A 26352-nucleotide genomic window follows, 5' to 3' on the forward strand; every position below is an offset into this window, starting at 1 on the left:
GTGACTCCCGGAACCCTTCGTGGACCACAGCTGCAAAAAGGATCGTCAACTCACGGTTGTAGAATCATCACAACACAGTCAAAGTGAACGTCTCTGATGTAGACACGTTCAAGCATATGGCACATGTCCTTCTACCCCGGGATTTTTGGCTTTATATTCTGGAACAAAACTTGGGATTCCTGTAACAGTAAACATCATCACCAGTACTCATAACGGTGTTATTTATGAGACTCTGGAGTCGTGGAAATAACTATACTTAGGATCGGTATCAGCTGTTTGAATCGAAGATCTTTATTTTCAGACAAAGATCTTGTAAGGACCACAGATGAAAGATCATGCACAAATTACATTTTCCCCTCAATAGCAAAAATACAAGTTCAATAATTTTTAAAAAGCAGTTTTGAGTGCCCTAGATAGCTGGAAAAACGTTGCTGATTCTTTTTCTGGTCTACCACAGAGCTTTCTAAGTCAGTCAGAAGGATGCCGCCTACCTGGGCTGTATTATTTCCCACCACGAGAAAAAGAGCAGGGATGGAATATGCTGATTTCAGAAAACTGGCAGTGAAGGGCTCTGAAGGAAGGAAGATTGGTTAAGCTGGAGATACAGCCGGCAGCTTTGCTCCTCCTTCTCCCCCGAGGAAGCGGACACAGAAACACACGTCCAGGAAGGTCTAACTCAGAGGATTACTCATGCTTTCACCAGCCAGACCTCATTGCGGCGTCCGTAGGGCTTCATGGGAGGGTCGTACCCAGTGCAGAAGTAGATGTCACTCCGGCAGGTGGCTGTGCCCTCCAAGGCGGTCCGCAGCTGAGTGGCGTGTGCTATATAGTCGGCCTCCTTGGCATAACCACCAAACTGTCTAGGGTAGAAGAACAAGGGGCTGGTTAAGAAAGCACGCGGTCTCCAAGAGAGGGGGGAGTCTTTAAAAAAAGAAGTCACTGGCCGCTCTTACTATGACAAGCACGTGAGAGCAGTAAGACGTTTGCCACTTCCTAGATGGGGAGATTTGACCCCTCTGAGCCTCAGATCCTCGTGTGTACAATGGAGATGTGCTGTCTTTTCCCCCCAAGGTTGTTATGAACATTAAATAGAGTAATGGATGTGAAAAACTAATGCAGAGCCTGAAACACAGGAGTCAAGTGCTAAGTGTGAGCTTCCCTTTCCTTTCTGGAATCTCCCCGAGCGAGGGTAGGCTGACCTTCCCATAGGCTGTGCCTTCGCCCTTCTCTCTAGATCTCTCTACCGCCCAGGCAGCCACTCCTCTGGGCCCCTCTGGCTCTAGCTGGGGAAGGAGGAGGAGACAGGGGCGTTAGCTAGGGTGGAGCTGAAGCTAATGTCTCTTCCCCAGCAGATCCTTTTTGAGGAGGGAGCACATCACAGCAGTGACAGGTAGCAGCTTTGTTAAAAACACAGAGCGACCAAAGGCAGAGACCCGAGGAAGGCTTGGGAGGCTCCTTGGCAAGCTGTAAGCATGCCCCAAATAAAGAAATCACTTCTAATAAATCCCTTCTCCTGTTCGAATCATGAAAGCCTTCTTTTTCTAGCAAGTAAAAAGACTTTCCTAAATCAGGCTTTTTCTTGATGGCAGAAGGTGGGGACAGAGAAGGAATAAAGCTTGCCTTTTCAAGATGATTATTCCCTCCTTACGTCATCTGCCTACGCTCCAAAATTCATCCTGTGGCCTACCCTAAATATACCACTCTAAATCTGGGTTGCACTGAAATCTTTATTAGAGTCAAATATGTCCCCAATTCTAATGAGCTTTATGACTCAAAAGTCTGAATCTGCACCAGGCCAAGATTAGGCCAAATGCATTATTTTTGGTGGGGTTCTCTGAGTCACGCTTTGCTCTTTTATAAGCGGTTAGTCATGCTGGGCAAGCATTCAGCACGTTGATTACAGGGTTACTGATGTAAAAACACCCAGGATTTCATCTTTAAGGGATTGATTCTTCCAGTGTCTAGACAATCGCCATAGAACATGGACAAAGCTGAGACCAATCTGGAAGAGAAGAAAGTTGGTTCAAGTATATCAAAGAAAGACTACAAGGCAGTTGAAGAAAAGCTGAACTCTAACTCAATGAGAGGAAACTGGATTAGCAGACCAACGATGAACATTAAGGAAAGACTGCTCTGGCAATAAACGCTTGCAAGACATTGGAATTATTTTCAGAGAATGTCTATAGGTTGAGAGCCACTTGCCTGAGACGAATCAGGTGCTGAATGTAGGAGTGTGGAGTGCCCTCTGCATCTCCCTCTCATGCTGTGACACTAAATTTTATCCTTGAAAATGAACAATGTTGGCTCTTTAGGCTATTGGGTTTTTGAAACGTCCAAAGAAGGTGTGGTCCTCAAATACCTTCATTCATCGGTTGGAGTCAAAATGGCTAGTTGTGTGCTCAATCATACTACCTCTGCCCTTTCCTAGCTCATGGTCTTGGGCAAATGCTTGAATTTCTCTAATCTTCAGATCCTTCAACTGTTAAATGGGGTCGACAGCAGAATCTCAGAAGGCTGTTGTAAAGATGAAGGGAGAAAAGACTGTGAACTGCTCAGCACAGTGCCCGTCACAAAGTAAGCCCACAACAAACAGAAGCTGTTGTTACTTTGCAATTCTGCTCAGAACAGCTATCTGGTTCCCTGCCTTTGGGGTGGGGGACATGACGGTAATCTACGGTAATATCAGGAACCTGGGAAGATAGCCTAGTAATGAAGAACCGACTCGATAAACAATCTCATCTTCTCAACTGGACCTTCTCTCCAAACCCTGTTTACTTTTTCACTCCACTTCCCCCACCCCCATTTCTTTCCCCTTTTTCTTTTTTTCTCTAACTCTCTTTTGTTTCTTTCCTTTTCCTTCCTTCCTTCCTTCCTTCCTTCCTTCCTTCCTTCCTTCCTCAGCACTTATGACCTTCTAACATACTATATAATTCATTTATTGTGTTCATTGTTTATGGTCTGAATTCCTGAAAGAATATAGGCCCCATGAAGGCAGGGATCTTTGTCACTTTCCCCCCTGGTATGTTCTGAGCACCTAACACAGTGCCTGACACATATTAGATCTATTGGCTAGATGAACAATTCTGGGATAAACAATAAGGATTAGGGTCTTCAGGTTGACAGACCTCAAGATGACAGCACTTAGGTCTATTGGCCTCCATATTCACTCACTCATGTAATAAAATCTGAAGCACATACTAAGGGGACAGTAGTGGTAATTTAAACAAGAAAACTGGATTGACTGGAGCCACACTGGGAAGGGCTTTGAATGCCATGCCGACTTTGAACCTGATCCTAGATGCAAAGGTGGACCTACAAGGGGGTTGAAAGTAAGAGGCTGACATGATCAGGTTGTGTTCTAGAGAAATTCCTCTGGTGGCAGTGGAGGGAGAGATAGTCAGTGGAGGCCAGGAACAGCCAGTTGTGAGGTGGCAAAGGCTTCTGGACAAAGGCACACGTGAGGGGTGACTGGATATGAGGGGAGGGCAGGGAGAGGTGGAGGAGTCGAAGATTCTCCAGGGCTTCCAGTAAAATCTCTAGATGGCAACTGGTGCCAATAACCAGAATAGGGATGCTAGGTTGAAGAAAAGAAGGAGCGGGGTGAGGACGGTAAATGATATGGTTTGGGGGCATGCTGATACGAAGGTGCATCTGTGAAATACATTCATGCAACTATTACTGTGTACCTAAGTGTGTGTCGGGCACTGTGAAAATCTCCTCAGACCTGGGAAAGAACTGGAGTCAGAGATCCTGATTTGGGAAGGTGGGCCTAGTGACAGCTACTGGGAGTCCTCAGTGAGTAGCTACTGGCTATCGTCATGGTAAGGAGGGAGACGAGGCCTGGACGGTGAGCAGACAGAGGTTCAGCAGTTTGCTCTTGGGAGTCCTACTCCCCAAGCGGTGAGCGGAAAAAGTGGCCTTGGCAAGGGCCACTGGAGAAGGAACTTGTCTGAGACGTGACATGGAGAATGTCATCATTTGGGGATTCTTAAGTTCATTAAAAAAAAAAACAAACAAACCAACCCAATTAAAAACTATTTATTCCCAGGCTGACTGAGATGCTGATAATGAGAATAAAAATTCCCTATTGCTTCACCATGGAGGTATTCTACTAGAAAACAAACCAAGCGAGTGGGCCATGAAACAGATACGTGTGTTCTCCTCACTGGTAAATCAACCAACTCACCCATACCCAATCACAGAACTGCACAAACAGGCCAGAAAACCAAACCCCACAGGGCACGCGGTCCTAATAAATGATTCAGGCCCAGTGCTGGCTCCTCAGCCTGTTCACAGGTAAGCTGCCTCCTTTCTCCCTGCCTCAAGCTTCCAAGCTATCCGCGGAGGGTAACATAGTGCCCATGGCTCTCCAAGTTCACAAGCACGTTTGAGTGTGATTTCAAGAATTCTCGTAACGCGCGTTGAGCTCCTCAAAGGAAGTAAGCACGAAGTCTATACGTTATTTTTGTAAGCCTGTTAACAAGTCTCAGTCTCCATCTTCAAAGAAGCTCTCCTCCGGGGCACTGTATTTTATCTCCCCTCACGTCAGAGTTCAGCATTTGGAACAAAGCATTGGGTTACTATGGGAACCGAGGAAAGACACACACACACCCTAGACTGCAGAAACATGAAAGGAGCTGACTAAAAAGGTCTGGAAGAGGTTGGGGAGGGGGGGTGGTGGTGATGGATGATGCAGGCATCAATGAGGCAGGCCAACAGACAAGAGGCTTTGGTCCAAAGAGGCAAAAGATAATAATAGTTCAGGCATGCAAATAAAATAGGAAGAGAAATGCATGGTCTAGCCTGACCACCCAACTTGGTCTAAAACTTCATCAACAAGCCCACACAAATTTAGAGACAGTCTGGTGTGCATGTAGCCCTGTGCTAGGCAAAAGAGGAATTATGACTAGGAGCTGATAATTTCACGTCCACAGGAAAGAAGTCACACCATAAGGCATGTCAGGCCATCAGACTGAACCGTGCTCATGTTGTCGAGCATCACGGGGCACAAAACGCAAGCTAGACACCACAGAGCTGTAAAGACAACGAAGACGTCTGTCTACCCTCTCGAGGTCCAACTGTAGTGGTCAGGACAGAAACACACACAAAGATTATATAGGGCAGAAGGAAGCACTAGAATGAAGGTCGAAGGTACAAATGGAATGCTCTGGGGGTGGGGAATAGGGAATGATTGGTTCTGACTTACAACACGAAGGGAAGGCATCATGGAGGACCTGATATTAAGCACTTGTTTATTGAGCATCCCTTCCTGATGCCAACAATGAACAATACGACAAAAATGCCTGTCCTCACACAGCTTCCAAGAAGCAGAAGCTGGAGACAGTCTGTAGGAGGAGCTGGGTGAAAGTGAAAGCGTGGAAGTGGAGGGTGCCTGTGCATGTGTTGGAGGGGGGCCCTGGGAGCTGGGGGGCGGCGTGCGCTGAGATCAGGTGGACACGGAGCGGGGCGACGTCGCGGAGGCGATGCCATGACCGAGCATTTTTACTAGGCTTCGCTGCCTGGCTACACATTCGGGGACCCAGCCCAAAGTTTCCCCATCCCCCTTCTCATTTTATTACTAGCTTGGGCTTAGATCCCAGCCCTGATGCGTGCCTAGGTCAGAGGCAGGCCCGAGGCCCGTGACCGGAGTTGAGCAGCAGGGGGGAGGGAGTGCGATCGGTCCCACGCTCTATGGAAGGTGGTGATAAAAGGACAACTTAGAAGGGGCAGAGGTGGAAGAACTAGAAATTATCAGGAGGACACGGCAACAGTTCAGGCAAGAGGTGCCGAAGACCAAGGTGGTGCGGATGCAGGGGGAGGCACGGCTGGGGGGGTGACCAGGACTTGGCCGACAGTTGATGTGCCAGGTGAAGGAGTCAGGATGAGATTTGAACGGGACGAGTAGGAGGACAGAAGGGACCTCTAGTAAGACAGAACACAGGGCATCAGATCTGGGGAGGACATCTGAATTCCATGTTTGACGTATTGATTTGGGAGGCCCTGGGGAGGTGTTTGGAAAGATGCCTCCTGGGGAGCTGGGAACGAGAGGCTGGTGCTTGGGAGACAAGGCAGCGCGAGCCGTGTTGACTCAGGCTCATCCGCCCAGAAATGGTGGCTGAAGTCCCTTCCAAGTACCCGTTCGCGGAAGACTGGCGGGACACCTGACCAGTTGTGGGGGGAAATGTTTTTAGATTCGGAATCTCATCACTGGCAGGCTCTTAGAAGGGAGGCGGCTTAAATATCAGAGGTACTCGATAGACATTTGCCCAGTGGAACCAAACTTCCCAGTTAGTACGAACATTACATAGCACACGGGCTGCACATCTCTCCAGACGATGCTTAGACTCCTTCAGGGCAAGGGCTTCCTCGCCTTGTCACCTGTCCCTCTTACTGTTAGATACTTCATGCCAGAATAAGAAATATGCTCCCCTATAATCTCAACCCACAAACACGACTTCTTATCTCGGAAATAACACAGTCCTCAAATACTTGAGACATCATCTGTCTCTCATCTCTTCCCCACTAGAATGTTTTTCGGGCTTCAAAGGGCGGCCACGTCGCTAGTTCCCCTGCACTATTTTGAGGACCTATAGCAATTCCTGGCACAGAGTAAGTGAATAATGAATATGTGGTGTTTTTGAATGAATTCATGGAAGTGTAAATGGCCTCACCTTAGTCATCATGTTGAGTCTGATGATTGCTAAGACATTCAAGGGAGCTGGAGAGACGGTCAGGCTGGAGATTTACCAATGGAAGGGTGACAGTTGAAGCTATGGGAGGGGACCAAGATCTTTAGGGAGGACAGCAAAAAAGGAGAAGTGCAGGGAAGGCAAGGACCAAGACTTTCACTCACTTATTTATTCAACTTTTAACTGAGCACTTACTAGAGACTAGCCCAAGGTCCTGCCCTCAAGAATATCCTGGTGAGGGAGTAGACAATAAACAAATGAACAAATGGGTATATAATGCGGGTGAGAATAAGTGAGGTGAGGAAAATAAAGGGTGAGGGGACAGAAAAGGAAGGGGTGAGGTTTTTGAAAGAAGGTGAGGCTCCTTGCAATCAAAGGACAGAGCTTGAGTATTGAGCTGACCAAGGAGGCAAAACTGTATTATGTCACCCTCGGCCTGAGCCTCCTGTGATTACAGATGGGTGCTGGAATTATCTACAAACTTGGCTAACACTGGTCTATAGCTCTGGGAACACCCTAGAAGCTTAGCAGTTGTACTCTTTTTACCAAAGTTCATGTTCTCTAGGCTGAACTTCCCAAGCTGCCAGTGTCCTCAGTGAGGGGCTGGTTATTTATTTATTTATTTATGTTTATTTATTTTGAGAGAGAGAGAGTAGGGGAGGGGCAGAGAGAGAGGGAGAGAGAGAATCCCAAGCAGGCTCTGAGCTGTCAGTACAAGGCTGATGTGAGGCTCGATCCCACAAACCGTGAGATCGTGACCTGAGCTGAAATCGTCTGACACTTAACCGACTGAGCCACCCAGATGCCCCAAGGGCCTGGTTATTTAGAGAGAAAAACAACATCAGGATCCGTTGGTGCCTCATGGCTGACAAAGTTGTGTCATATGCACATTTCACTGGACCCTAACAACAGTGCATCATAAGCTTTATTTTATTTTATTTTATTTTAATGTAATTTTTTGAGACAGCAAGAGTGTGAGTGGAGGAGGGACAGAGAGAGAGAGAGAGAGAGGAAATCTTAAGCAGGCCCCATGCCCAGCATGGAGCCCGACACAGGACTCGATCTCATGATCCTGGGAAGGGTTAAAGAGCCAAAATTAAGAGTTGGACACTTGGGGCATCTGGGTGGCTCAGTCAGTTATGCGTCCGACTTTGGCTCAGGTCATGAGCTCCACATCAGGCTCTGTGCTGACAGCTCAGAGCCTGGGGCCTGCTTTGGATTCTGTGTCTCCCTCCCTCTCTTCCCCTTTTCACACTCTGTCTCTCTCAAACTTTTCACACTCTGTCTCTCTCAAAAATAAACATTTAAAAAAAAAAAGTTGGATGCTTAACTGACTGGGCCACCCTGGTGTCCATAAGTTCTATTTTATAGATGAGAAAACTAAAGCTCAGAAAGCCCAACTGTAAAACTCATAATTATTAGAGGTTTGAACTGAAGTGTATCTGTAGTAGCTTGACTTTTTTGTTAATTCTAGTAAAACCTGACCTGATTCTCAGAGGGAGGTGAAGTCAAGAAGAGAAGAGGCTAACTCTCACCAAGGGTCTACCTAATGTCTCGCGATGTGTAGGCATTTGTGGATACACAATATTGCATCCTCACAACAACCTTGTGGGTTAGGTACTCTTGTTCCATCTTATACTTGGGGAAACTGAGGCACAGAGAAGCTCGGCAACACGCCAAAGGTCCCGTGGCCATTGAGCTAGCATTGGATCTCAGGTCACCCTGACAATGAACTCCTAGTTTCCAACACTTTATACCCAGACATTTCACTAAAACCGTCAACCTTCTCCTGCCATCGGTCTCTGTTGAACTCAGTGCTGAATTATACTGAGGAGGCTGAGCTGTAACCTAAGTGGCTTTTGTGGAACACAGAGGGAGGACAGTGGTCTGGAATGGGGCCACTCATATAAATGTGAGGGTATTTCTATTGCCTCTTGTGAATACTAAAAGGATTCTGATAGTATTATTCTTTCTTAGCCTTCTATTCATTGACTGCTAACACATACTACTAATAAATGTATACTCCCTTCTGAACATCCCTTCACAAGCTCATACAAAAGGAAGGCTGAATGAAGGATGCAAAGCTTTCATTTTGGAATTAATTTTTTGGTCATCTAATGCACATACTGTGTACTTGACTTTCTACTACCGCATTCACACTGCCTTCCACATAAAGGTACTTTTAAATGCACATTTGACTTGCAGTGACACCCAGTGGCTGGTTGAGGAATAACATACGTTAATTTAGGACCATGTGTTCGGTTAAAAAAAAAATTCACTAAGCCATGCAAGATACCATTATTCATCATTTTCATAGGTTTAGATTTCAGAGAATTAAAAGGAAACTTCCACAGACCTGTGTTAATAGTACTTTTAAAGAGATACCCTCTCACACTATAAGGAACCAGGGTCCTTGGAGAAATGGCTAATTCCAGCTCTAGAGCAAGAAATGCCCAGATGTGCTTGAAACATTTTTGTGACACCAGAAAGCAAGGAAGCTACCATAGAGCACTAGAGTCATGTCCAAAGGACTCAGAAACCAATTGGAAGAGGCTCCCACTGGCCAAAGATGGACAATTTGAACATCAGTAAGAACAGCTACAAAGAACTGAAACACATCAATTATGTCTAAATTCCTGTGTTTATACCGACACTCAAAAAACAGATCGACACCACCTTGCGTGTGGCAGATGTTCAGGAACGAAGTCATTATTCCGAAAACAGATAAGGAGAAGGCAACAAGCTACAGAGAAGGTATCTTGCATTTTCTCTACGACTCCATCTCAGGGAAGTCAAATGGCAGACGAGGAGAGGTTTCTCTTTGTATCAAAGTATTCCAGCTAATAACTGAAGGACAAATAGAACACATTATCACTTTACCAGCTCTAAGAAAGGCCTCTAGGCAAGGGTGATCTACAGTCGCTGACCTCACAAAAACAGAGGCAAGCAAACCGTATGGGCCCCCGATAGAGGGATACAGCACCACCTATGAAACATCCTTGCCAAAAGCAGCAGCTGGAATCTGACTATGCCTCTGGTTCTAACGACTAATTTACAGGCAGTGCCGGAGGGAGAGGAACACGTTAAAAGGTCACTGAAAGGCAATCTGCAACATTCAGACTACAGGAAACAAGAGGACAAATGACCCCTAGGCAGTAATGAAAAATGAAAAGGTGCAGTGGCGAGGAAGGCCGCAGATTAGTAAAAGCTTAAAAGGCATACCAACCAATTGCAATGGATGGATTTTATTTGGATCCCGGCTCAAAACAAACTTTTAAGAACAAATTTTCAGGTAGTGGGAGAAATCTGAACACTGGACATATTTTATATTATTATCACATTAATGAAATGATGTTAAAATTTTAGGAGTAATAAGACATTACGAGTGTGTTTTTAAAAGGTCTCTGGTAGTCACACTGAAGTATTTGTGGATGAAATAATAAAATGTCTGGAATTTGCCTAAAAATAACCCAGTGGAGGGGCTGGGTGGTAGTTGTGAGGGTACCCATGACACAGATTTGACCTTGAGTTAATTACCTTGAAGGTGAGTGATAGGTTACATAGGACATCATTAAGTTTATTGTATCTTTTTATTACACAGGTTTGGCCTTGAGTTAATTATCATTGAAGGTAAGTGATGGGTTACGTAGGATTTCACTATCTTCTATTTTTTTATAAGTTTGAAAATTTCCATACTAAAATGTTAAAAGAAAAAAAATCATACCAACTCATCACCCTGGGTCTGGTAAAACAGACGATTCAAAGCCAGCCTCGTCCGCCTGAAGTCTTATGCGAACTGATTTAACCATGTCAACCTCATTCCTCATGAAATCAAAAGGAGCGAAGGGGAAAAAAATTACTGAAACTTACCACAGGTCATGAAGTGATTTGTAAAGACAGAAGCATCTTAGTAGCTACTGAAAGGTACTCTTTAGTAATAATCCTATGAGGGACATTGTTATGGCACTCGACAGATGGAGAAACTGTCTTAAAGAGGGTGAGGGACTTCCCAAGCTTCTGGGATTCAAACGAAAACATACTTATTCATTGGAGTATACCAGACTGCCTCCCAAGACACAGGGAAGAGAATGGAACAGAGGGATCAGGCATGAAGGTCAGATAGGTGAGACAGAGGGCATAAGATTTAAGGAGGTGCTTATTCTCTCAGTGCTAACCCTACACTTGGACAACTGTGAAAGTGGGTGTCTCTTTAAATGCTGTGCCACAGGCACCTCACCTTGCTTCCCCACTCTAGTCCCTGCCCTTGGGAAAGACATTCTTTTTTTTTTTTTTTTTTTTTTTTTTTAGTGTTTATTTATGAGAGAGAGACAGAGAGACACAGAATCCGAAGCAAGCTCCAGGCTCTGAGCTGTCAGCACAGAGCCCAACTCGGGGCCAGAACCCATGGACCTTGAGATCTTGACCTGAGCTGAAGACGGACGCTTAACTGACTGAGCCACCCAGGTGACCTGGGAAAGACATTCTTTACTTAGAGTTTGCTTTCTCTGCAGACTCTGTAGTGAAGGCTGGAAAGTCTGATGACTGGAGAAAAGCTGAGTTTCCAGTGCTAGCGGTCCAACTGCAGTACACTCACTGTCCTCTGGGGGGCCCTGCGTCGCTTGGTCTAGGACTGCCCAGAGCAGCCAAACTCACATTCCCAGCCTTAGTGTTGGCAACAGAGAAAGTTGCATCCTCAGGTGCAGAAGTGGGGCAGGGCAGTCAAATAAGTATGTGTGGAGGCCCCTGGGCGTGGACAAAAACTCTCCAGTGCAAGATAATTTGTATATTTATTTTTCTTTAAGTTGTTCCAGAGCAAGAGCAGATCCATACCTATAGTTGATACTGGTGACGTTCCCGGTCTCTGACTATGCATGGTTCAGTGCCTGTCACAAAGTAGGATTTTGAAAACAGGGAGTCATTGATTATCTACAAGAGACTTGGTTTCTGAAGGGAGGTTGGGGCCCAAAGAATAAAAACATGCAACCATCTGTACCTGTTGTGCTCTACAGTCAAAAGGAACATGACCCCATTTGAGGCCCTAGCAACAGGACTAGAATGATAATAGTGCTCTGCTCAAAGGACCATGGACAATGAACAGCTAAGGGGGTGGCAGTCCAGCTCTGGCAAATACTCCCTGCCCTTCTGGCATTCAAAGGGAGCATGGGCTAAAAAAGGAGATTCCCCCAAGTCCTTTATGTATTTATGTACTCATTTACATATTCGTGACCCCAAACTACCGCTTGACTTAGATATTCCCAGAGTCTCCCAGAACCCTGCTGTGGCTAATGTAGATGTTCAGCTTAAGCTGTGGGGATACTCTATCCAGGTGAATGTGGCAACTGGCAAACGCATTTATTCAGATACAGTACAAATGTTTGTGCGTTGTAAGCTGAAGAAACTGAAGTGAGAGATTGTCAGGACTCAGTATTTCTTAACTTAATTCATCGACAATACAGAGAAATTAAGGAAACAATCCTATTGACATCAAATAGGAAAGAATACCTAGGAATAAATTTATCGAAGGAGGTAAGAGATCTGTACCTGAAAACTGTAAGACATTAATGAAGAAAATTGGACAAGACACAAATAAATGAATAGATATTCCATGCTCATGGATTGGAAGAATTAATATTGTTAGGATGTTCATACTACCAAAAGCAATCTACAGATTCAATGCAATCTCTATAAAAATTCCAATGGAATTTTTCACAGAACTAGAAAACCAACTCTGAAATTTGTATGGAACCGCAGAAGACCCCAAATAGCCAAAGCAATCTTGAGAAAAAAAGAATAAAGCTGAAGCGTATGTCCTGATTTCAAACTGTATTACAAAGTTATTATAATACAAACTACGGCATTGGCATAAAAACAGATATACAGATCAACGAAACAGAATAGAGAGCTTAGAAACAAACCCATGCATATATGGTCAACCAATTCACAACAAAGAAGCCAAGTGTCTTCAATAAATGGTGTCTGGAAAACAGGGCAGCAACAAGCAAAAGACTGACATTGGACCTCTATCTTACGCCACACACAAAAATCAACACAAAATAGATTAAATACTTGAACATAAGACCTGAAACCAGAAGATTCCTAGAAGAAAACATAAGGTGTAAGCTCCTTGGCATCAGTCTTGGCAACAATTTTTTGTATTTGGCAACAAAAGCAAAAATAAACAAATGGGACTACATTGAACAAAAAAGTTTCTGCACAGCAAAGGAAACCATCAACATAATGAAAAAGCAACCTACTAAATGGGAGAAAATATTTGCAAATCATATATATGATCAGGAGTTAAAAGCTGAAATATATAAAGAACTCCTATAAATCAATAGCAAAAAAGCCAAACAATCTGATAAAAAATGGGCAGTTGGTTAAGCATCTGACTTTGGCTCAGGTCATGATCTCACAGTTCATGGGTTCAAGCCCCATATTGGGTTCCACGCTGACAGTGCAAAGCCTGCTTCAGATCCTCTGTCTCCCTCTCTCTTTGTCCCTCCCCTGCTGACACACACACACACACACACACACACACACACACACACACACACTCTTTCTCTCTCTCCCCCCAAAATAAATAAACATTTTTATTTTTAAAAAAAATTTTTTTTTCAACGTTTTTTATTTATTTTGGGGACAGAGAGAGACAGAGCATGAACGGGGAAGGGGCAGAGAGAGAGGGAGACACAGAATCGGAAACAGGCTCCAGGCTCCGAGCCATCAGCCCAGAGCCCGACGCGGGGCTCGAACTCATGGACCGCAAGATCGTGACCTGGCTGATGTCGGACGCTTAACCGACTGCGCCACCCAGGCGCCCCTAAATAAACATTTTTAAAAAGTGGGCAGAGGATCTGAAAAGACATTTTTCCAAAGAAGACATACAAATGGCCAACACGTACATGAAAAGGCGCTCAACGTCACTAATCATCATTGAAATACAAATCAAAGCCACAATGAGATATCACTTCACATCCATTAGAATAGCTATTATCAAAAAGACAAGAAATAACAAGAGTTAGCAAGGCTATGGAAAAAAGAGAACTGCGCACTGTTGGTGGGAATGTAAATTGGTGCAGCCACTAGGGAAAACAGTATGCAGGGTCCTCAAAAAATTAAAAGTAGAACTACCATATGATCCAGCAATTCCACTTCTGGGTACATAGCCAAAGGAAATAAAATCACTATCTTGAAGAGATATCTGCACTAACATGTTCACTGCAACATTATTTATAATAGCCAAGATACGGAAACAACCTGAGGGGCCATCAACAGATGAACGGACAAAGATGTGGTACATATATACAATGCAGTATTATTCAGCCATAAAAAAAGGACAATCTGCCATTTGTAACAATGTGGATGACTTTGAGGGCATTATGCTAAGTGAAATAAGTCAGACAGAGAAAGGAAAACACTATATGATCTCACTTACATGTAGAATTGAAAAAAAAAAACAAACCCTGAACTCACAGAGAAGAGCTTGATGGTTGCCAACGATAGGGGATGTAGGCGGAGAGTTGGAGAAATGGGTGAAGGTGGTCAAAAGGTACAAATTTCCAGCTATAAGGTAAATTTGTCCTGGGGATATAATAGAAAGCAAGGTGACTATAGTTAACAATATACTGTAATAAATATTTGAAAGTTATTAAGAAAGCAGATCTGAAAAGTTCTCATCTCAGGAAAAAGCAATTGTAACTGTGTCAAGTGATGGATGTTAACTAAACATTATGGTGATCATTTCATAATATTTACCTATATCAAAGCATTACATATTGTATACCATAAGTCACTATAATGTTATATTTTAATTATATCTCAATAAAACTGGAATAAAATATAAATGTAATGTAAATGCTTCCTCCAGATGATTAAGGAGTGGTGATGGAAGTCACGTGCTACCCTGGATGCCTAAAGATTCCTCTCCTTACAACAACAAAATAAAAACAGAGAGAGAGGCAAACCACAAGAGACTCTTAAACATAGAGAACAAACCAAAGGTTGTCCGTGGGGAGGTGGGGGGATGGGCTAAATGGGTGATAAGCATTAAGGAGGACACCTGTTGGGATGAACACTGGGTGTTACACGTAAGTGATGAATCACTGGGTTCTACTCTTGAAACCAATACCACACTGTATGTTAACTAACTTGAATTTAAATAAATAAATTAAACACACACACACACACACACACACACACACACACACACACACAGAACCCTCTCCTTACAGGGAATAGACAGTGATGCTTTCCCTCTCCTCGATCTTAACACTGTCATCGGTGGGAACTGGAGGGTTGCTCTGAAACTGGTTTGGAATCCGGAACCAGACTTTCAATTTCTTCTGCAGGGAGCCATCATCACTTGGAAACACAGCAAAGGAAATAGGCACGGTCATGCCCATCCCAATTCCTGAAAACATAAAAACCCACAGAGTGAGGGTATTGTAGACACAACTTTGGCTCAGAACTGTGAAAGATCTGCTGGTCTCATTCTTCTTCCAAATCAGGATTTGTTTTGTTCTTGAAATTAATAATAAACCTTTCAGGTATGAAAACTATATAGCCAGATACATACAAAACACCTCTTATTGGTATATTTTGGAAATAGGAGTGTAGTGATTCAACTCATTTGGAAAACACTATTTGCTAATATATATCAAGACTGTAAATAGATCAGTATCTAATTACTCTCTATTTAAATATAAATTTTAAGGAAATAATCCAAAATGTGGAAAAGGCTACAGGTGATAGGATATTCATTGCAGCAGAATTTATAATTGTGAGAGACTGGGAGCCATATAAGTGTTCAAAACAGCAATATATCTAAGTGAATTATAGGCGCATGATACAATATAACATAGCTATCAATAATTATGCTTAAGAAGACAATTTCTCAAAGGTGGAAAATAGTTACGAAATAAGTAACAGAAGGGTATACAATTGCACAAACACTATGATTACATTTTAAAAGCCTATTAAAGGATGCCTGGGTGGCTCACTGGGTTGAGCGTCATACTTCGGCTGAGGTCATGATCTCACGGCTTGTGAGTTCAAGGCCTGTGTTGGGCTCTGTGCTGACAGCTCGGAGCCTGGAGCCTGCTTCGGATTCTGTGTCTCCCTCTCTCTCTCTGTCCCTCCCCCCTCTCACACTCTTTCTCTCCCTCAAAAATAAACATTAAAAAAAAAAGCCTAGCAAAAAGCCCTAAAGAAATACATTCAGAAGACAACAATGATTGTATTATTTGGGGTGCTGTTGTGTTATGTTCAAAATTTTCTTTAACGAGTTTTATAATTTTTATACATATTTTCTTCTAAAAAAAAGTTATGACAGTATTAAGAAGGAAAAGATTTCTGACTTCCTACTGGTGGACTTATACAAAGCGTGATTACTTTAGTCCTAGTAAATGTTACTGAGGTTAATACCAGTTTCTAACTTTCTAAATTATCAGCTTGAGAAATACCCTAAAAATAAAACATCACATCTCTTTTTTCACCTTGCTTTCTGATCCACTTTGGGTTTGCACTGATCATAAAGGGTAGTTTAAATTAGAGAGCTTTAGTGTTACATTCGTATTAAATGTGGTTTTCATGCTGACAGGCACACTGAAACTTCACGCCCATCATTTTAAAAATAGGGGCACAGCCATCACAGACTGCCAAGACTGTAAGGAGTGGGACAGCTTAAAAATTCTCAGACCCTTCATTTGCTAGGACAGAGCCGGGGACCTGCCATACTCAACATTCACTGAGCCTCAGTACCCTGCAGATTCTGAGCAACCAGACCAGGGGACTGAGCAGAGATGTTCAGCCTGGAGGCAGAGGTCTCAGGTCAGAGGTTGGCCTGGCTCTGTGACTTGGCTTCCTTCACTCAGTCATGATAAGCACCGTATGGTTAAAAACCCCAGAGTGTATGTTCACGCCTGGGAGAGAAGCAGGAAGGCAGTGATACTGAGCAGGGATACCACACGACGAGGGGGAGGCTGGGATGAAGTCAGTGTGGTTCCCGCCCCCCAGCCTGCCGAGTGCCCCCGTGCACACAGTACAACAAGTTCACAGGCCACGGAAGCACACGGTGACATGTGCCTTGTGGCCTCTCCCTGTGTTTTCCACTGATGACGGGAGCCGTAGCAAGCTTGCCTCTGAGACTAGAGCCACATCCCTCAGGGATACTCACCCTTGTCATTGGTGCCCCCCACATACTTCATGACCTTGGGCATGGCTTCACGCAGACCCTCATCCACAGGCTTATCTGTCACTTCCACTGTGGCAAACTGTCCGCCTTCACAGGTCCTCTCCTCATAGGAGACTTCTTCCTAGGGGCAGAATACACATGCTTAAGAGATGTAAAGTGGTAACCTGTGGTGACTCCAGAAGCAGTAACTGTCCAGCTACAAGAGACCCTGACTGCTAAAGAACTTTCCATGACGAACCTGGACATGGTGGCAGGGTAGAAGAGATGACAGTAGAGGTACGAAGGGCCATGAGAAAAAGGTTCTGGGATTTCTTACAAATGTAGAGTCAGCAGAAAAAAAACTTGGTATAATCAATATTCTCAGAGAGATAAGAGAAGATACTGCATTCCCAAGCCACTCAGAACGTCCCCCAGAATGCTATAAAAATAGAATGTCCAGAGATCAAAGGGCTCTTCGAAATTAAAAATACAACAGAAATGAAAAATTCAGTGGAGAGGTCAGAAGATAAAGCGGAAGGAAATCTTCCAGAAAGTCAAGTGAAAAGGCAAAGGAGTGGAAAACAGAGGAGGAAAGGAAATCAGGGGATCAGGCCAGGAGATCCAACACCTGAATGACAGGAGAGCCAGGAAAAAGAGAAGAGAATTGCAAAGGAGGAAACAAAGAGATACAACAACAATGCCACAGACTCCAAGGCTCCAGGATGGGCCTCATTCTAGAAGCAGGGACTCAGGGCAAGAAGAAACAGAGTAGCTCTCTTCCCTCAGTACTTCCAGACACTACTCCTGTCTCGCTAAATGGTACCCCTCCCCCACTCCCCAGGATGCTCAGCTCCACTACTTCTCCAGAGCCTTCCTGGCGGGACCCCCCCCCCCCAGCCACTCCCAGCATGACCACTCTCTGTGTGGGTCTCTGCCTGAAGGTCCTTTGCCATAGAGACCCACGCAGCTCTCCTTCACTCCCTCCTCCTCTTCCTTGCCCTGTGATATCTCCGATAATTTCATATTCCTCGACATACACTATAAGACCGTGTCTTTCAAACGTTAAAGAGAACCACGTCACATAACAAGAAATGTGTATTTTTTTTACAAGGAGAAACAAAGCTTCACAAAAATAATACTTTACCCTTAGGGAGGGGATACATTCTGCATCTAGCCTTTTCTTTCTTCCCTGTTGACTTCCACTCTACTCAAGTAAATTTCATGCTATTCCACGAAAAGAAGAAACATGTGCCCTATATTGAGCTATCGGGTAAGGAAACACTGGTGCAGTTTGAAAAATCTGCCATGAAGTCTTTGTGGACAAGAGCTATGCCACGAAGCATCATAAATGAGATGCTCATCATAAATTAGATACTTAAGGAACTGCCTCGTTTACTAATGATGATGAAAACCAGACACATGGGAGAGAGAACTTGGCTGCCCCTTGCTGGGGAAACAGGACTTCCTATGACATCCTAGACTGAAAGGTCTCAACTCCCAAGGGGACCGAATGACTCTGTGGAGGTGGGGCTAAGTGGCCTGGATAGTCTGAAAGAGTACATTTACATTATAGTTTTGTGTTTAGAATGAGAAAAATACCTATTGTGTTTGTAATGCAAAATTAAAGGAGAATAGCAAGAAGGGGGGGGGGGCGGGAATTGCACCAGACCAGGAATCAAGAGGCTGCAAATCTACCTTGGCTACTAATTCCAAGGGTTGCTGTGAGGCCCTCCCCTCGGAGAGCATCACACTATCAAAGAGTCTCCAGTAGCAAACCCTGCTGTGTAAACGGGGCGGTTTTGCTCGTTCTGGCTCTGTCGCAGCACAGATGACACACACCTTCCACTGGAGGTCCCACCGAGTCCTGCCATTTATGTTTTAAATTCCAGAAATGCTACTCCGTGAATCACAGAATTTCAGCCTGAAATTTCCCAAAGAGGAAATGAAGAACCAGAGGAATTGAACTGCCCAAGAACACACAGCTACTAAGTGGTGAAATTGGAACCAGACTTCACACCTCCAAACCCTAGTCTAATGCTTACTGCCGGACTCTATACTGTATGGGGGATGATGTTAGTGCTTTGAAGCATCTTTCTTTAGCTACTAAGTTATTTCTTTTTTTAAAAGTTATTATTTATTTTGAGAGAGAGAGAGAGAAGCAAAGAGAGAGGGAGGGAGAGAATCCCAGGCCGGATTCTGCATCGTCAGCATAGAACCAGACGCGGGGTTTGATCTCATGAACTGTGAGATCATGACCTGAGCTGAAATCAAGAGCTGGATGCTTGGGCACCTGGGTGGCTCAGTTGGTTGAGTGTCCAACTTTGGCTCATGTCATGATCTCACGGTTTGTGAGTTTGAGCCCTACATCGGGCTCACTGTCATAAGCACAGAGCCTGCTTTAGATCCTCTGCCCCCCACTCCCTGCCCCTCCTCCGCTCATGCTCTCTCTCTCAAAAATAAATAAAACGTTAAAAAATAAGTTGGATGCTTAACTAACTGAGCCACCCAGGCGCCCTGAGTTAGTTACTTCTGATAGACATTTGTGTGCCTGTGTCAAACTCAGAATAGGGGCATCCAAATTCATTTCATGGACCCTCATCTCTCACAACTGAAGAAACCAATAAACTCTCAATGGAGAAAAGAGCTGGTTGGCTCTTTCCTTTGTTCTTTCATTCCTTCTTTTTATTCACTCAACCTACAACTATGGGGCATCTACTGTGTGCTGAGCACTGTGGCATGGGCTACGATACAGAGAAGAGAGACAGAGTCTCTGACATCAGGAGGGGCACGGGCTTACAGGTAATAATCTGATATGTTTAAGAGGAGAGGCAGGGCAGGGTGGGAACACAGAAGAAGACTAGTCAGGTTGTTTTGCAGGGCACGGGTGCAGGTTGATGTGTTTGGCTAGGTCAGGCTGACTTTGAGGTGCTTATAGATCATCCAGCTGGACATTCAGTCACCGATGCATTGATTCATTGAATATTGAAAACCTCTGCTGGGTGCTATAGATTTAGAGATTAATATGATATGGCCAGTCTGGTTGGGTGGTGAGAAGATTATAAAATTATCGTATGATGTAGTAAATGTTCTGATAGCTCGGAGAGGGCGATTACAGGTTGTGGACACCACGAGTGTAAATGAAAAGAACAGAAGAACAAACTGCTGAGGGTGATGCGGTTCACTGGGGCTGGAGCAAAGGCGGTCAAGCAGGGCACAGCAAGAGAGGGGCCAGACGCACAAAGACCTCATAGGCTGTCACAGGGAGAAGGATTTTGTGACAACTGTCCTAGTGACGGTGAGCCGAGTATGCAAGTCAGTTTCATCCACCCCACATTAATTCAACTGACTTTGTGATCCAGATATGGAATTTTGAGTAGGAGGGGTCCCGGAGCAGAAAGGAGAGTTCTGGGGATGGTCTAGGTGATCCGTGCTCTCAGCCTGTCCCCCAAGCAGAAAGTCCAGGGACAGCGAAGAAGGGCTTCAAAGAAAGGAATCCAGTGTGATTCAGAGAGATAAGGCTTCCATGATAAGTCTACCCACCCTTGAGGCTCAACTCAACCTCCTCCTCCAGAGTGATTCTTCCTTCTGAGGAGCTCGGAAGGCAGACAAGACTAAGGTTAGAAGGGCCCTTTCATATCTATCTGTTCATCTGCGTCCTGTTATAGATGAGCAAACTGTCCATTGTGCAAGCTGGACACGTGGGTCTAGAGCTCAGCAAGACACTGATACGGGGATATAAGTTTGGGAGTCATCAGCAGAAGGGGTAACTAAACCTGTGAATGGAGCGAAGATTGCCTGGGGAACAAATGAGCGTTCAGTATCACTTAATCACGTTAATTAATCCCCTACCTACAAGTCTTCATTCACCAGGTTCTTAACCTATCCCAGGTGGTCTAGGCTCCACCTAACTTCTGTCTGCCTTGCCAGCCACACTCAGAGCACTTCCTCACTGGCCTTCTATTGCCTTCAGTGCCATGGTCATTCCTGCCTCAGGGCCTCTGAACCTGCCTCTTTTCTCTCCCCAGAATATCTTTTTCCTGTCTCTGCCTGACGAACCCCTACTTATCCAAAAAGCCCCAACCAAAAAGTCGCTTCCCAAAGAGGATCCCAATTTAAAACAAGTTCCCCTGGTATTTTGGACAGGCCCTTGTCCTTTCGCGACACAATACGTATTGTAATTACAGCTGAAGAATAACGTGTTTAACCTCCACCTGCAATCCCAGGCCCCATGGGGGCAGGGGCTGTCTGCATCTCTTAGCATGTACTGCTGTGTCTTGCATATAGTAGGTATTGCAAGGGTCTGTGGGGAAGGAGGCTAAAACCTGGTCTTACCCTAACGACAAGGAATACAACAGACATAGCTGGGTAGAGAGATAAGAAACTAGTCTAGTTATATTTATGTTGGAGAAAAGCGGGGCCACAATGTCTAAAGGTGGTACCATGGCAGGTCCCACCTTGTTTTTACAGCATCTAAGTCCATAAACTCTCATTGTTTACTGGATCGCTCAAACCTAAGTGACGGATATTACAAAACTACTCTAGTTCTCGAGGGGGAATTGAAATAGAATTCCATTTCTGCAGAAAACAAAGCACCTAGGTTAACCCAGTTAACACACTTGGTTCTTCAGATTTAATGTCTTTAGTGTGTTTCTTTTTTTTTTTATTAAAAAAAATTTTTTTTTACGTTTATTTATTTTTGAGACAGAGAGAGACAGAGCATGAGTGGGGGAGGGTCAGAGAGAGAGGGAGACACAGAATCAGAAACAGGCTCCAGGCTCCAAGCTGTCAGCACAGAGCCCAAAGCGGGGCTTGAATTAATGAACTGCGAGATCATGACCTGAGCCGAAGTCGGATGCCCAACTGACTGAGCCACCCGGGCGCCCCTAGTATGTTTCATTGTCACATGGAACAGAATAGCCCACTTCTGCCCCAGATCCGGCTAGCTAGCTTATGCTCCCAGTCATATAAGGATTTGGCCCATGACTACAGACACCAATATTCAGCATTCGATGGGAACCCTGGTCAAGTTCAAACTCCAGACAGGGATCTTGCAACAATGCCTCTTGCAACGGTATTTGCAAGGTTCTCTGCAAGGTCAGTTTTTTTTTTTTTCCTTGCCACCTGATGTGGTGGGTGTACATGTTAATTCCGGAAGCCAGCTTTCTCATTGTAAGAAAATAATAATAACAATCAACCTAACTCAGGACTTTCTATGTGTCGGGTATTACTTTAAATATTTTGCATGGATTCGTTCACTCAGTCCCTCCAATGATCTTGTGAAGACATTAGTGTTTTTATCTTCATTTTCAGATGAAACTGGAGCACAAGGGGTTAAATAACATGCCCAAGTTACAGCGGGCAGGTGGTTGAGCCAGGATTCCAACCCAGGATGCCCCAACCAATGTGCACAGGCTGGAAAAAAATCCCATAAAGACGTCAGTTGTTGATGTCAGTCCTGCTCTGAGCATCCACAAGACCCACCCAATCCAACACAGAGAGCAGTGTGTCCTCCTCTCTCCAGAAGCAACGTGGAAGGCACCTGATAAGGTCTGCAGCAGCCTGGACCTCCCCCATCACAATCAGTTCTGAACATCTGGTGAGCCTGAACCTGAGCTACACAGGAGACGCTTCCTGCCATCAATTTGCCCAGCAAAGTAGGCAACAGTTCCTGACCCAGACTCTTTCCAGGGTAAGATGCTCAATTTCAGGGAGAGTCTGTTTTCAAAATAATAACACCCTGAATTTGTGTGTGTGTGCATATATATATATATATATATATATGTTTAAAAAGGCTTGTAAGTACCTTTGAATATTTAAGTAACTGTCACATAGGCATGGTGATTCTTGTATTACAGTTGAGGAATTTCAGGGTTCAGAGTGGTTAGGAGGTCAAGTAGTTTACCCAAAATTACCTGTGAAACTAAAAGGATACTAACACCATACCCAACCAAGTGTTAGGTATTTTGTTGAACAACTTTTAATTGGTTATCTCATTTAAGCTTCCAAACAATCTTATAAGATACAAATTATTTCCTCTCATGCTTACTTCAGAGAAGTTAAGTAAGTTGCCTGTGACCACACAGCCAGTAAGAACAGAGCTGAGTTGTGACATGATGATATTACCACATTTGAAGGGGGTAAACATTTTAAATGCTTATTTATTTTGAGGGAAAGAGAGCACAAAGTGGAGAAAGGGCAGAGAGACGTAGAGAGAGAATCCCAAAGAAGTTCCTTACTCAGTGCAGAGGCCTATGCAGAACTCAATCTCACCACCCCAAGATCGTGACCTGAGCTGAAATGAAGAGTCAGAACGCTTACCCGACTGAGCCATCCAGGCACCCCGCATTTTCACGCCTTTTAAAAAATTAATATGTATAGTAACACTGGGAGCAGTTGGGAAAGATATTTTTATATCCATTCTATAGCTGCAGAAACTGAGGTCGGTCAGGTTAAATGATTTGCATCAGCCTGATAGCAACATCCCAGATAGCACCATACTCCCATCAAATGTTGAGGGAAGATGCTTATCAGGGAGTTGTATTTGTCCTTAGAGGCACCAAATCAGTGGTAGGTGACACTGTATCCATAAGGGAAACAGAAGCTACCAGAGTATTTTGAACAGAGGCATCTTGATTCAAGGAACTAATTTCATAAATAATAGAAGAGTGGAGATGCCCCACAGGGAGCAGCGAGGCAACCCACAGGTGAGTGAACACCTTAGGAGGGGTAGAGGGAGGATTATGCTACCTGAGCTCAGACACCTGGATCACTTGGTGGAAGCTAGAGCCATGGTGGCCTGTCTAGAAAGAGCTGGGTCCACAGAGACACTCTTGGTGCCAGAGACCTGATAGTTTGGAGAAACACCTTCTTCCCTTCTTCCCACCCTCTTATCTCCCAGTAGTGCCTCCCACTGGGTGAACCTCACTGCCAGCTGCCTGACATCGGAGCCTGGGAAATAGGCAACTGGGATCAGCCCCTACTCCACACAGAGACCCAGAGAGCAAAGCAGGGAGTGGGTGAGGAAGGGATCTGAGGGCAAACAGGCAGCAGACCAACTCAGACCTGAATGTGCAATTGTCTCTTAACCTAAAAAGACCAAGTAAGCTGGATTCCACTATAGAAAGGAAAGCTCTCTGGAACTTGTTGGTAACATGTGGATTCTATAAGTGTTAGGGCCAAAAAGCACCGTAGACATCCCTGGGCTGAGTCCACAGACTGGCAGGCACACAGGCCTGGTCTAGGCACAGACAGATCCTATGGCCCGCAGTTTACAAACATTCGTAGGCAGCTATCCACAGTTAAAACCGACATATTTGCACAGCCTCACTCCTAAAATTCCCTGTTCCTTCCTCTCTCCCCTGCTTGTTTTTCTTCACAGCCCTGATCACCATCTGATAATGATGTTTGACCTGTTTTTTTGTTCACTAACCACTCAGATGTAAGCCCCATGAGGACATGGAATTTTTTTGGTTTTGTTCACTGCTCTATCTCCACGGCCTGTAAGACGGACTGGCACACAGATGGCACTCGACAAGTAGTTCCTTGTCAAATAAATTAATTTTAACTTGGGAGAGTTCACACGAAGAATCTGGATTTCTGGTCTTCCTTAAAAATCTGGCAACTCTGGTTTACGTCTCTGTGAAGCCACATCACTGCCTTTGTAGAGGGGGCCCTGAGTTCTCTCTGATTTGCCTCAGACCCCACCTTGCCCTAGCACCTAACACGGCTAGCGTTATTCCCCTTACCTGCTTGGATGCTTGTGGGCATCTGACTATGTCACCCTTGATCTGGGCTAACCTTGATCATTCTATGTGCTGCCGAGGAAACGGAGAGACAGACAGATGAAGGGACAGGCCTCTGGTTATAGTTGCTTGAAGAGTGCAGACTAGAGTCTAGTTGAGGGCTTTTGTGACCATCACTGTAGCAGGTACCAGAACTTGGCCGCCAGACAACACAGTCCTTTAACATATGAGATGCGAAGCTGGGAGCTGAGTCTACAAAGTGCACAAAGTACTTGTCTGCAAGGAGACTATGATCTAGTGGGGGACTCTGTCTTCAGGGGGCAGTCCCATTTGCTTGTGTTAGCACTGATGTAAATTTGGGGGGAGACAGCAGTTACGCCCTCTTCACCCAACCTGTATTCTAGGACCCAACTCTGGGAGTCCCACTGGCCAACATACCATTTCACAGCTCTGGGCCTTTGCACCTGCTCTCTCCTTTTCTGTGCACTTCTAACCTCCCTGAGGCCCAGCTGAAGACACCTCCTCAGGGCAGGCCCCCTCATCAGCCCCTGGCAGAATGGTTTGTTCCTGCCCCTGTGCCTCTGTGCCTCTGTGGAGCACAGATCTTGTTCCTTTATACTCAGTCCTCCAGAAGTTGGGAGTTTCTTTTTTTTTTTTTTAATTTTTTTTTTTCAATGTTTATTTATTTTTGGGACAGAGAGAGACAGAGCATGAACGGGGGAGGGGCAGAGAGAGAAGGAGACACAGAATCGGAAACAGGCTCCAGGCTCTGAGCCATCAGCCCAGAGCCTGACGCGGGGCTCGAACTCACAGACCGCGAGATCGTGACCTGGCTGAAGTCGGACGCTTAACCGACTGCGCCACCCAGGCGCCCCAGAAGTTGGGAGTTTCTTAAGGACAAGCATGTTTCTGGTCTTTCTGCAACCGAAGGTCTCCCAGGAAGCAAAAGAGCAGAATGCTTGGGATGTTTAAACGAAGGAATGCATTCAACAGGCGCAGTTCTATCGCCACGGGGTACCCCTCCCCCAAAGCAACCTCTCCTTTTTGTCACCCCTCCTCCCAGCAGAGCCCTAGGCCTGCTGTGCTGGACTTCCCTTACTTCCTCCTTCCCAATTCACGTGCTGGGCACTGGGGGGCCCGCGCCCCCGGTAGGCGCCAAAACGCATATTCCAGAGCACAGCGCTGTCCCACCTGCCGTCAGAACCCGCCCCCGCCCCCCCTCTGATCAGGGTGCGGTGGGAGGTGCCGCCCCGTTTCAGGTCCTCGGCAGCCCTGCGGGCCTACCTTGCCCCCTTTGCTCAGGACCTGCCAAGGCCACGTCTCTACGCTCCCGAACAGCGAGTTCTTGATCATGCCCAACATGGTGCGGCTGCGGCGCTCCGGACGCACCTGCGGACTCGGGGTTGCAAGGGTGGATAGGGCGAGCGGGGCCGCAGGCCGCGGGCTGGGCTGCTGGGGCTCCGCCCCGCGGAGCGGCGCTCGAAGGCGGGCTGGGCGGGGCACGGCGGGAGCGGCGGAGGCGGGGCCGCGCTCCGCCTCCGCCGGCCCCGCCTCCTCCACTGAGTGCGACTGTTCTGGGGGGCCTGGAAACAGATTCTCCCGCGTTAGGGATTTAGGCAACGGTAACGGAGAACTTCCTACATCCCGCCGCCCTCCACTCTGTCCACGGCTGCTTCTGCTCTCAGGTACCTGGACACCAAACTTCCAAGCCTCTGATTCCTCTCGGGCTTTTTGGTGCTCCACTCTTAAG

General features: G+C 45.4%; 1 protein-coding gene across 3 annotated transcripts; it reads right to left on the minus strand.

The window, feature by feature from the left end:
* Nucleotides 1-268: 268 nt before the first annotated feature.
* HEBP1 (heme binding protein 1) lies at nucleotides 269-26046 on the minus strand. Of its 3 annotated transcripts, none has more exons than XM_047066639.1 (5): nucleotides 25887-26044; nucleotides 16864-17002; nucleotides 14919-15099; nucleotides 14163-14270; nucleotides 269-860 (listed from the first exon to the last, which is right to left on the minus strand). In XM_047066639.1, the coding sequence occupies exons 1-5, from the start codon at nucleotides 25962-25964 to the stop codon at nucleotides 689-691; spliced, it is 678 nt and encodes a 225-aa protein (XP_046922595.1). In that variant the 5' UTR covers nucleotides 25965-26044; the 3' UTR covers nucleotides 269-688. The 3 variants fall into 3 exon arrangements, with proteins under 3 accessions (XP_046922595.1, XP_046922596.1, XP_046922597.1); XM_047066641.1 differs by lacking the exon at nucleotides 269-860 and adding an exon at nucleotides 11458-11572 and having other exon boundaries at nucleotides 25887-26046; XM_047066640.1 differs by lacking the exon at nucleotides 14163-14270 and having other exon boundaries at nucleotides 25887-26037.
* Nucleotides 26047-26352: the final 306 nt, after the last annotated feature.

The sequence above is a fragment of the Lynx rufus genome, unplaced genomic scaffold, assembly GCF_022079265.1.
Source record: "Lynx rufus isolate CCGP_SWC_20201006 ecotype Redwood Valley unplaced genomic scaffold, mLynRuf1.p SCAF_7, whole genome shotgun sequence".
NCBI classification, from domain to species: domain Eukaryota; kingdom Metazoa; phylum Chordata; class Mammalia; order Carnivora; family Felidae; genus Lynx; species Lynx rufus.

Excerpts from the sequence above, each read along its gene's own strand:
- HEBP1 (XM_047066639.1), bottom strand. The coding sequence starts at position 25,964 with ATGTTGGGCATGATCAAGAACTCGCTGTTCGGGAGCGTAGAGACGTGG. Across the intron at positions 17,003-25,886 it reads TCCTGAGCAAAGGGGGCAAG|GAAGAAGTCTCCTATGAGGA; the intron begins GTAGGCCCGCAG and ends TTCTGCCCCTAG. Across the intron at positions 861-14,162 it reads CAACCATCAAGCTCTTCTCT|ACAGTTTGGTGGTTATGCCA; the intron begins GTGAGTTCAGGG and ends CTTCTACCCTAG.